Source organism: Panthera leo, chromosome C2, assembly GCF_018350215.1.
Source record: "Panthera leo isolate Ple1 chromosome C2, P.leo_Ple1_pat1.1, whole genome shotgun sequence".
Taxonomy (NCBI): Eukaryota; Metazoa; Chordata; class Mammalia; order Carnivora; family Felidae; genus Panthera; species Panthera leo.
Genome location: NC_056687.1, coordinates 124,663,525 through 124,676,335, shown reverse-complemented (window position 1 = coordinate 124,676,335; position 12,811 = coordinate 124,663,525). Strand labels below are relative to the sequence as shown.

At 35.5% G+C, this 12,811-nt stretch overlaps 1 protein-coding gene across 2 annotated transcripts in view; it reads left to right on the top strand.

The window, feature by feature from the left end:
- ARMC8 (armadillo repeat containing 8) overlaps positions 1 to 12,811 on the top strand; it is a 110,218-nt gene that overhangs the window by 28,479 nt on the left and 68,928 nt on the right. For both annotated transcript variants that reach the window (XM_042954288.1, XM_042954287.1), the window contains exons 2-3: positions 245 to 321; positions 11,616 to 11,687. In XM_042954288.1, coding sequence (XP_042810222.1) covers positions 245 to 321; positions 11,616 to 11,687 — 149 coding nt within the window. The remainder of the gene's footprint in view (positions 1 to 244; positions 322 to 11,615; positions 11,688 to 12,811) is intronic.

Sequence of the window (12,811 nt, the reverse complement as noted above, 5' to 3'; positions counted from 1 at the left end):
TGGCAGGGATCGCCACAAAGATCTCACTGTCTAATTACGGTTTTAGTGAGAACTAGGTATCTTCTCTCTTCCCCATCTTATTTATCTTGTCACAAGCTTTTCTGAGAATGATTAATATAGTAAGTATTTTTATAGAAATTCTAATGCATCTGCCTTAAATTAAATAGCTGTTTGATGTGGGTGATGCTGTGAATTTGTGATTTGCATGGCTTCAGATGTCATAATTTTTCCCCCCACTTTCTAGGAAGTAACAGCTAGCAGTCGCCACTATGTTGACAGGCTATTTGACCCTGATCCCCAGAAAGTTCTACAAGGTGTCATGTAAGTAGTATGTATTTAAGAGTCTATCAAAAAGTCTTGTTTGTTTTTGTGTTTGAATTTGCCAAATATTATAATTCTGAAAATGCAGGATTAAAACTTTTTTCTTCCATTTTGGAAAGATCCCTTGGTATTCATAACTTTAATATTGTACTGTAAAGAGTTGTCTGATAGTTGTTAACTGACATGGTTAACTTTTTTATGGAATACCTGTTTTACTATTTTAAAACATGGTTTTTTTTTTTTGGAGAATGCTTTTGTGACTTTAATATACAGCAAAAGCAAGGGAATAAAATTGATGATCTTTTATAATTGGAAAGGGCTGGGAGAATGTCAGTAGGGTTTTTTGTTTTGTTTTTGGTTAACTCATTGATTGTAAGGCTTGACTCTTCTACTGATGTTTTAAATCTCAGAATTTAGAAAGCAGTCATTAGAAAAGTTAAATAAATTCTTGATAAAATGCCCTTCTTTTCTCCAAAATTCCCTAGTGTTTAATGAGAGAAAACATTTTTAAGCAACATACCCAAGGTGATAATACTTAAATAAAAAGTTAAGTCAGACAAGTGTGATAAGATTGCAAGTGATTGAAAGATGAATTTTCTATCCCAAGAGCAGATAATTATGCTCTTAACACATGACTTCTAAAGAAGAAAGTCTAGCCTAAGACTCCTTTTAGGGTTGGCAGATATGGAGCGCCCACAGGCCTGAACTGTGGCCAGGGGAAGGAGAAAAGAAAAACAGGTCAGGACATTTGGGATAGTACACATGAATCACTTTATTCTCCTCTTACCCTGTTAGTGTTATCAGCCAAATAGTACTTTCAGTTTAACTTTTGCTCAGTCATGGAAAGACTAGGATGCTTTGTTTATAAAAATCTCTACAGATTGTAATTCTCCCCCTACCTCATCCCACCCTGACCCCAACAAAAAGGGCGTTGTATAAAGCATATCTTGGGATGTGGATTTGTAAAGTGGGGGCAAGATAAAAGTGAGTAAGGCTGCTTGACTGTTCAAAATGAGCTGGAAAAGGTGAGAAGCTGGATGTAGACCCACCTGGCATACTTGACACTTTATCTTCACGTTTTCTCAGTTTACAGAAACAGGAGATTATAGTTCTTGTTTTCTCATTATGTTGACTTTGCTTTTGTCCCCTTAACTAGGAGACTTTGTAATGATTTAATCAGCCCCTTTGTAAACTAATTTGGTTATTGCCAGGAAAAGTGGTATTAAATCCATTCGTTAAATAAATCAGTTTGGGTTGTACCTACACACAGAGATTAGTTGTGGGGATAGGTTTGATTAATACTCCTCTTTAGGCAGATAGTTTTTGTATATTAGTAATCCTAGATATTATTTAGGGTTGTTCAGTAAGTAGTTTAGCTGAAAATATCAGACCAATTAAGTATTCTGTGAATGATAGAAGATGACGTTATTATCATTTTTATTATGATTGCTACAGTGGTTATTTAGGAGAAAAGCTAATCTTGTCAATCAAGATTTCTGTGTGACTTTTATCTTGACTTGTATCTGATAATGAGTAGCTAATTTAGGTGTTACTTGTTACTTTGAGAAATTTCTCATTTATCAAAGAACACTATAGCTTCTTGAAAGTTGATAAATAAGGCATAAAATACTGTGGGAAGAGCATATTATAATGAACCACCTAAGGTGAAGCTTGATGGCCTTAGTGCCTCTTAAAGTTATCAAGTCTTGAAGACTAAGCTGTTAGCTGAAGTAGATGAGAAAGGTTTTTATGGAGGGATCATGGAGTGCAAAGAGTATGGTCTTTGGAGTTGGACAATAGGAGGTTGAATTCTCGACATTTCCTAGTGGAGGTCTTTCCTAGCTGTGTGCTTGGGCAAGTTACATAATTTCCTTGAGCCTCAACTTCATCATCTGTAAAGGGAGTGTAATATGCCTGTTTTGCCAAGTTGTAAGAATTAAGTCAGAGGTAAAAAATCCAGTGCCTGGTATGTTGTAGATACCCACAAATTGGCACTTAAGTGCTTAGTCATTATTGACCCTAATATAAAACAACTTCAAAAATAGGATGATTCTTTTCAAAGAAGAGAAAAAAAATAAAAATACAAACATAAAAATTCAAACTAACAGAAGAGGGAGAGGGGCTAGGACAAGAGAATGCAAGTGGTAACATATTCCAGTATACGCAATTGCTTCTTAACAATAGTAAAATCTGTTTAAAATTTGAAAGGCATAGATTACCCCAAATCTTTTCACTTTATGTCACAATAGAGCTGGCCTTATACAGATATGTGTAGGGTGATATGATAACCTGTCCTTGTCTCCAGAGAGAAAATTTATGCTTTCTGACTCAGTTCTGTCCTAAACTTTGTCACTGTCTGAAAATTAATTGTACTTAAGAGAATAAAATGTGAACTATTTTTAACATTTTATTAAGTAACCTTAATACCAGAATAGTACAATATTGATAGAAGAAAAGGGGAGCCAAAATGATGTTTAGGAAGAGAGGGGACCGATTTTTTCCTTTTTAGACATATTACACAGCCATCAATGAGTCATACAGAGACCATTACTAGACCAAAATAGATGGGTAGCAGAGAGGTAGCCACAGAGTGTAAATAATCAAAGGTAGCCTAATTTTAGGGAAGGAGAAGATAGAAGCTGAAGTAATCAGATTTGCGTCCAAAATAACCAGTTGCAAAGACATTCAAAAATTGACAACTAGCTTTAGTGATAGGACAACCAGAGTTTTATCATTTTTCCAGCTTTAAATTTGATTTTTCTTGGGGCGCCTGGGTGGCGCAGTCGGTTAAGCGTCCGACTTCAGCCAGGTCACGATCTCGCGGTCCGTGAGTTCGAGCCCCGCGTCAGGCTCTGGGCTGATGGCTCGGAGCCTGTTTCCGATTCTGTGTCTCCCTCTCTCTCTGCCCCTCCCCCGTTCATGCTCTGTCTCTCTCTGTCCCAAAAATAAATAAAAAACGTTGAAAAAAAAAAAAAAAAAATTTGATTTTTCTTAAGAATGACTGTGAAGATACAAAACATACGAGCTGGAAAAAGAAAATTGAAGAAACTAAAGGCCAATGAGGACTTTTCATCATGGTGTATAACTAATCGACTCAGCTGTGTTAGAGCCATAGTCCTACCATACATATAGGGATCTTCTTTGCAGAAAACCCACGTCATAAAGGACCATTTTACATAGTTAGTGAATATGTCCTTTCTGAAAAATAGTATTAAGCAACAGAAGTGCTTAGTCTTAATTGTTGAAAAATGAAGAGTTCTCTAGAAATAACTGTTTTGTTAGTAGTACAATATTTAGCATAATTTTAAATGATCCTATTGTATTAAAGGTTTGAATACAGAAGCAAACCTTAAAAGAGCAAAGTTTGAAATGCCTAACTGAATAGAAGATCATTAGGTAGGAGTAAGATATGAGTAGAGAAAGCAGGGAGGTCAGTTATATATATATCATAAATAGTAGCCTCTGCAACTACAACAGAGTAGCTACATCAAATAAACTATACTGGGTTGCAAGTTCTGAGTTTCCTCTAGTGTGGAGATCTGTTTATGACTTTAAAAAACAGTTAAAGGATATTTTAGTGTATTAGGTCAACCACGTTAATTAAATCTCATAGTTGAAGAAGAATAACTGTTCAACTCTTTATGTAGGTTGTCAAAGCTGCTTAACACTGTGGTCTTTAAAAAAAAAAAAAATACTTGATAAATAAGACCACCTCATCTGGTTTTTATAGTAAATAGTGAATCTCCAGGAAAAGATCAGCAGATATCCCTACTTGGCCCTGTGTTGACAGGCAAAAAATGATATAAGCAAATTTGGCTGGCTTTGTAGTTTCCAAGTTGAATAGAATGGGGAAACTAGACTGGATGTCTTGTTAAACTCAGTTGAGGGTACTGTGGAATTGTTGGGAGGTTTTCACCAAGTATTCACTTCTAAAAATTATTTTCTGAGGTATTTTATTTATTATCATTATTATTTTTTAAATGTTTTTATTTATTTTTGAGACAGAGCATGAGCAGAGGAGGGGCAGAGAGAGAGGGAGACACAGAATCAGAAGCAGGCTTCAGGCTCTGAGCTGTCAGCACAGAGTCCGACGTGGGGCTTGAACTCATGGACTGTGAGATCATGACCTGAGCTGAAGTTGGACACTTAACCGACTGAGCCACTCAGGTGCCCCCCCCCCCTTTTTTAAATTATTTTTTAATGTTTGTTTATTTTGAGAGAGAGAACATGAGCAGGGGGGAGGGCAAAGAGGCGGGGGAGAGAGAATCTCAAGCAGACTTTGTGCTGTCACCACAGAGCCCAAACAGGTTCAGTCCCACAAACTGTGAGATCATGATCTGAGCCGAAATCAAGAGTTGGATGCTCAACCAACTGAGCCATCCAGGAGCCCCTATTTTACAACATATTTTAATGTGCTGATGATATAAGTTTATTTTAGTAATGATTACTTGATTTTCTGGTTCCAGGAAATTATGTACCTTTGGTTTTAGTAGAATATAGATATGTCCCATTTTCCTTGCATGAGCTAAAGATATGAGCTTTCATAAAATCAAGGCTTTGGATTTTGAGAAGTTTTTAATTAAAGTATAAGTTTTAGGATAATTCAAAAGAAATGGTTCTGTTAGTTACTTTTAAAAGTGTTGTAGACAAATATAAATAAAAATGACCATATACCAAATGAAATGGAATGACTGTAAGTCTTACTTGTTTAAACCTATGTATTTTGAGACCATTCAGTCTATTTAAAAGGTTGGCAACTTTTTCCAGAAATTATTAAATCAGATGATACAGTTTTATGCACAGATAGGTAAGCTGTTTATATATGTGTTGTTAATTTTGAATATCAAGAATAGCTGTATATTTGTATACATATGTGTATATATATCTTGTCATATTTGTAGAACATTTAACTTACTGCTGCCATATTATAATGTTCTAACATTTTTGATGTTCTTTGGAATGATTACATGTGTTAAAAAGATTTATTATTCTCTAAAATCTGGCATTTATTTTAATGCAGTTATTACATTGCACTCTTCATTTTTAGAGAATGTAGGGTGATTTGTAACTACACACTGATGAAACAAAGAGTTAAATATGTTAACTTCTAATTTCTGAGCTAGTGAATTAGATCTGTAATGCCATGTACATTCCAAAAAATCTACACAACAGGGTAATTTATTAAAAAAAAAAAAAAAAGACCTAAAGTACTGTCCATTTTCAATTCTGTTCAATTTGTATGTATAGCAGGTACACAATAAATGCCTCAGTTGACTTAAAATGGGAAGTTCGCTGTAAATTTCTCAAGTGCCTCCTGGATCAAACCCTTACGTTAAAAATAATTTCAATTTGGATATTATCTAATGTCCCGTTATCTAATTCTTCTACAATTGGCAGTTCACATGTGGCACTGGTAACTTTAATTAGAATATGAGCATATCTCACTCCCTAACCATCCTTGATAATGGAAAGCTTATTTATACTTGGGTGTTTGCATGTTATATTCTCCAAAAAGTACATCATAATTATAATTACAGGGACAGGGGAGTGAGTATGTTTATAATTTTGCAAGTCCAAATAATTTTGTAAGTCGTTCACCATGTCACCTTAGTCTAGCTACCCACAAATGTGATTTTGTCTTTATGACCAGGGAGTTTTCAGAAGGAGGTCAAAGTTTATATCAGTTTGTAGTTTTCAGTATCCAGTGTATTTTTTTGGCTACTTCATACCAGTTAGACCAAGAATTGAGTGTACAATATTCCAAACAGGAGCTTCTTCAGGTAAGTGAAAAGTAATACTGGTTCAAAATGAAAATGATATACTTGATCCTTAGCTTGTGGTTTCAGCCTTCAATGATTTTAAAGATAATTTTCTGGTTTTAGGTATTAGGTTTTCATTTAAAATTTATGCTGTTTTGGCTGTTACACTGTTTTGACCGATTGACTAAAACTTTCCCCAGCAGGTCTAGATCCCAGTTCTTTTAAAAATTTTTTCTTATTGTTTAACTGCAAAGTGCAGTGTTTACTTTCTCTCTTGGTTTTGATCACTATCCTAATATTCTAATTTAGACAGAAGTTCTGGTAGGCACTGTACATATTGGTTTAATATTTAAACCTTTTTCTATTCCACACTGAAAATTAATCTCTTTCAGACTAAAGAAAGGAAGTAGAAAGGTTAACCTCCACGTAAAAGTAGATGCTTCTTGAGTCCATTTATTGGCGGGCAAATAAGAGATTCTAGGTAGATTTTAGCTAAGAACATACCCTAACAGATGCATTTTTGTAACATCTTAATATTGGCTTCTTCTCCCATCTTCAAAGAGTGGGATATTCCCAAGGCTTACCTTTTAGCTTCCTACCTGGATATTTTTTGTCTCACCTCAAAGATAATTCATTGTGTCCAAAATCAAGATAGATCTTTGTCTTGTTAAGGGACTTATTTTCCAAGCTTCCTACTGTTCTCTGCATCCAGGAACTCAGACTTGAAGTAGTCACTTGAGATATATATCCGATTTCCTGTACCCATCAAATCATCTTATTAACTGCTTCTTCAGAATGTGCTCTGTATTAATGATTCTCGTGGCTGCCATCTTAGTCTCACATAACCTGATACCTGGAAGGATTGTGTAATTCCTTCAGCAAACGTTTACTGAGTGCCTACCATGTGCTAGGCATTGTGATAGGGTGAGAGTGTGTACAAATAAATAATAAAGTCATTGCTCTGGAAGATCCAGAAGTCTAGTGAAGGAGTCAGATAGCTAAATAGACAGTCCACTATAGTTTGGTTAGTGAATGCTGTGGTAATCATAAGTACAGGGTAGTAGTTATGGGACCACAGAGGAAGGGCATCAGCCGTTTAGTTCCCTTTCTTGACTCTAGTATTATCTGCATTCCCATCCAATCCACATTCAGCTTACCTTCCTTAGTCACTGCTTCCTTGATACGCTTTTTCTGTTGGAAACTTGATTGCTCCTTAATCTATCCCTCTTTAGTTTGTCTCTTCTCCCTATCACTTTTCTTTATGTTCTGCTTAGTATTCCCACTTTAAAGGGACACTTCTTTTTAATCTAGGCTCCTGGTCCTGCCCTAGAAATATGATGTGTTCATTTCCAATATGGTCTTCTATGAATGGCTTTTCCATTTGCCCTTCCCATTCACTATCTAAATCCTGGCCGTTTTCTGAGGTTCATTTAGTTCCTGCCATTGCCTAAAAACCTGGTAAGCTTGTCTGATCATCTATTTATCTCAGGCCTATAAGCACTTGATTTATAATATAGCACTGCTTTACATTGTTAGTGTTGTTTTTATCTCCCCACGAAGATTGTAAACTCTTCAAACATCCCATTATGTGATGCTTTCGTATTCTTTATAGAGCCTAACACAGTGCTGAGCTCAAAATTTAATTGTTGAATTTCAGTAGTATATAAGTAGGGCATTTTTTCCTTTGAGTATTAAAAGTTGGTAGATAATGAGAGCCGCCTGGGTGGCTCAGTTAAGCGTCCAACTCTTGATTTCAGCTCAGGTCATGATCTCACAGTTCATGAGTTCGAGCCCCCTCTGTGCTATCAGCACAGAGCTTGCTTGGGATTCTCTATCTCCCTCTCTCTGTGTCCCTCCACTGCTTGGGCATGCACACACTTTCTCTTTCTCTCTCAAAAATAAACATTTTTTAAAAAGTTGGTATATATGAGATATATTCCTTTGATCTACTGGGAAAAGGATATCTTTAAAATGAGAAATGCTTTTATCTTGTATAAAATGTGAAATTGAAACACGGGAGGAAAAAGGAAATACATTAGCTGACTTCTTTTTGATCAGTTTGTTCTGATTGCCTGATATGCTGGAGGTAAAGGAAAAAACACTTGACATAAAAGACATTGATTGAGACTGGCTCTATCATTTAATGTGGAGCTCTGAGAAAAGCCCCAAACCTGATTCTTAGCTTCCTCATCAGTAAAATGGGGTTAATATTACTCAAGATTGTGATGAAGATTAAATAAAATAATAGATATGGAATGCTTTGTAAACTTCAAGGCAGTATATAAGTTTTGCATAATTTTTTTGTGCTCCCATCTTGGATGATAGTTGTGAGTTTGCATTTTACAGAAATCTGGATTTCTCTGTGGTGCATTTTGTGATCCATTGATAGTAACCTCTCTGATATTTTCAGGTCATACTAGCTTTCTTGCCTCCCAAGAGGAAATAGACCTCTATCCTAACAAAATAATGAATGTGCTATGATAGAGGGTAGCTAGCAGGGACACCTAACCCAGACCTGGGAGTTGTCAGGGCAAGCTTCCTGGAAGAAGTGACATGAATATCTATGATCAGACCTGAAAGATGAGTAAAGTTAGCCACAGGAAGGTGTGAGAGGGGGGATAAGGAGAAGAGAGAGAAAATAGCTACACTCTGGCTGGCTCTGAGATTTAATCTTATACCATATTTAGATCTGCTACAGATAAGTATATATGCTAATGATTATTTCTTTTGGTTGTAACTATTTCATAGAAATGATCTTCTAGTATCCCTTTATAGTTAACACCTGACGAGAATTTATTTGCTGGGTGTTAAGGTCTCTTCATTATGTACCATAGATATATTTATTTTACTTACGAAAGCTGTAGCAAGAATTATTTTCTTTAGACCTTGGTCCATTTTAGTAATTGTATTCTCTTCAGTCTGCATTTACTCTGTAACTACCAGCTACCTCCTTCATGTCTTTTTTGTGAACTATTAAGAGAACTGGAAGATTGGTTTTGGAGGGGGTTTGGTTTGCTTTTGTCTATAAAAACATTTACTTTTGTGAGGTTTCAGATACTTGGAACACATTTATAAGGTAATGTAAGGACACCTCATTTCTGCTTAGTTTAGGAAGAGTGGAGAGAAATCTGGGGAAATGTTCCTGTTGGGAATTCCAGAATAGAGAATGGTACCTGGCAAAAAAATAGGCTCTCGATAGATATCTGCTGGACAAATGGATGTGCTACATTAGTATAGACAGAACACATTAAGAGAAGGCAAGAAGACGAAAGTAAATGGTAAACTGCTAAGTTAGGGTCTATAAGTTGATGATTGAGAAGTAAATCTCCATAAGGAGGTAGAAGCCTATGCTTTGTTCTGTGAGGCTTTGATATCCCATGATTTTATAATTGTCTATCAGAACTTGGTTAAAACCCTAGTAAGCTTCATTCAGCTTAGTCCCCATAAATGAAAAAATACTCTTACTTTTCCCCTGTGAACCATGTAGAAGATCTGAATGATGGTTTATAGAGAGAAACAGATAAGGCCCTGAAAAAAAATAGACCTACCTTCAGGCACTGAGCTACTGGGAGGAAGACTAGGCCAACAGTGGTTGGCTCCAAACTTGGGAAAATGCCATTCAAAAACTTGTGGCAAGAATCTGCTTTCAGCACATCACTGCATCATAGCAGTATTTTTCTGCCATAATTGAAGAAGGTAATTAAGGAGAAAAGGTATTATAATTATTATCAGGGTTTTTAATGCCGATGATTTTGGTTGGTATTGGAAACACATGCTGACTATAACATTTGTTGATTTTTTAAAGTAGCTTTTTCTCCCTGTTTTCCACTGTTTTTCTACAAAATCATGGTTTACCAATTATAGAATTTTTTAGGATTCTAAGTTTCAAAGTTGACAAAACATTTCTGTATATGTTAGAGCTCTGTTGCCTAGAAAGAGTCAAAAGAGACACTGTGTGAGAATGTAGAGGAACTTATTGGGGATACGAAAGAAATTGGTGAGCTAAGAACTTTGAGGCTCTATACTGATGGTCTTAACACTGTCAGACGTGATCCCCCCCATAAATATTTGTTAATGACGCCTGTACTACCCTGAAATTAAATTAGTAATAATAAAACTCCTCACATATATAACTCCAAAAATAATATAATGCCTTCCCTGCTTACAGTATAAGTGAAAAAAAATTTTAAGATACTTTATAATGTTTCCATATGTAAACATTTAGTCATGAATACATTAGAAAACTTCAGCAGTGTGAGTGCAGGAGCTGAAAATGTGGACTGATGTATGGTATTGATAACTCTAGTACTGTGAGTGGACACTGTGCTGGTGGTCTGATTTCCCAAAATGAAATAACTTATAATAAAAAGTATAATCTTCTTTTTATTTACAGGACAAATGCAATACTGAAAAATACCATTTTCTTTAAAAGTATACAAAAAACACTTTCTAATTGTAAAACTATGGCCAGAAATTTCCACACACCCTCATTAACTTCCAAAATGCCCCTATGGGGCTTTAATCCTCTCTTCCCCACTTTGAGAACCACTGCTGTGTAGAATCACTTAGCATTCTAGTGTTTTATATTAAGATAGAACTACTGACTGATGAGGGTATTTTTTATTAATCATCTTATTAGTAGTACTCTGTTTACATGGAGCTATTTATTTTTTCTCAACCTGTCATTTGGGACCAGTCAGTGTTTGTGAACCAATTGGTCATTCATAGAGATACTGTTCTTGTGGAATCGAGTTTTACTCCTGAGGAAGTAAAGATCTGAGTGTAGCTACAATAAAAAATGTGGGTGAATATGTGGGAAATAAAAGGGTTTTTTTCTTACTTTTTAATCTCTTTGAAAGGTAATAGGCTGCTTAACTAAAAAAATAGTAACAGTATATTGTTATTTCTAACCAATTAAAAAAATACGTATGACAGTAATAGCACAAAGAATGGATGGAAAAATGGAAGTATATGTCTGCAAGGCTCTTAGAACACAAACGAAATAAGATAATATTCCTTGAAGACTGACTGTGATAAGTTAAAACATACATACTGTAAATTGTAAGACAACCACTAAAAAGCAACAAAACAAAACTCAAAGAAGCACAGCTAATAAGACAATAAAAGGAGATAAAATGGAACCATAAGAAACAATCAGCCCAAAGAAGTCAGAAAAATAGGAAAGAAAGGAACAAAATCATGATCCCTGAAGCAACGTTAGATATAATGTGTGGGCCTTTTCTGAAGAACTCAACATTCTTTGTATTGGAAGTCTTTTATGAGTGCTCAGGGTATCTCCCACTTCCCCCACTCCCCTACTTTCCTGTATTACAGCCCTCAGGTTCACTCAGTACCTATCTCTGTTCTTCCCTTTGGTACTCCAGGTGAAAAAGGATCGGGGTTTCACTTTGTCACTGATATTTATACTTGTCAATCCAAGATGTTGCATAGTAAAGATAAAGTGCAAAGAATTGATCATTGATGTTTCTGTGAGGTCTCAACATCCCTTGCCCTTTTCTCTTCCCCTGAATTCAGAGACATGAAAAATGCTGTAATTGGAAACAACAAGCAGAAAGCCAATCTCATTGTTTTAGGAGCTGTTCCAAGGTATGTTTGCTATCATCCCCTTTTCTGCTATTCATACTAAGTTTCTGATGTGTTTCTCATTCTCCTCTGTAAGACCCATCTTTTTTCTATGTTGTCTATCTTGTTTTAAAAGCCTCTTAATTTTTAAAATAAATGCTTTGAAATATATGAAGCATATCTTTAGGAATTTTTAAATACCAGAGAATGGAATATGAAGCAAATATATTAATACTTTTTGGAAATTCAGGAAGATCATTGACCCTATAATAAAGATGTGTTGGGTAGATAGACAATATATACCAGCCTGATTCTTCTCTATCTCCTCAGAGAGCTTTGGCAGTTTTATATGATTGGATAATAATTTCTTAGGATTCTCAAAACCTTTTTAAAATAAATTGACAAAAATTCCTGCTTGATTTTTAATCCTGCTTTTTTTTTAATTTCTAATTTTTAGAATTTGCTGTTTTTTAACTTAGAAAGTTTGATCTTTTGTCTGATGAACTAAATAAGCTTCTTTTTGGCAGACAGTGATAACTGTATAACTTTCTCTTTGCCTTTGGTACTCAGAACTAAGTTTTATGTACACTGGCTATAAGTTTTTTATTCAGAATTTTTAATACTTTGTTTTTTTCTTTTCTTCATATCTGTCTTTTGATGCAGGATGGATGGCTTTATTGTTTTTATCATAACTGACCTCAAATATATGCTGTGGTAACCATAAAACTCTCAGCAGCCTTTCTTAGGGGATTAGTGTTCAGTGTATGTAAATATACTTTAAGGAATGTGTGTGTTTTACTGTAGAACATAAAGGAGATGGTCGTAAGTGGTGGATGATTAGAGTTTAGGGAATATTTGCTTCACAGGCAGGGCTGGGGTAGAAATGAGAGGATCTCCTGGTTTCCCAAATGGGAGAACTGGGGAAAGAAGAGTTTTCCTTGCTTGAAGAGTTGCACAAGGACTCTGATTATTTCTTCTGGCTAAACCTCTGTGATCTCTGAACTATACCTCTGGATAGTCCAGGTCCCTTTCTAGTCTGAATTTGAGATCTGACAGCACTTGGCTTTGACTGTCCAGAGTCTTCATATCCTGGAGTGGAAGATAACATGGACTGTGGTGCTGCTCTGTCTACTTGTGGACAAATTTCA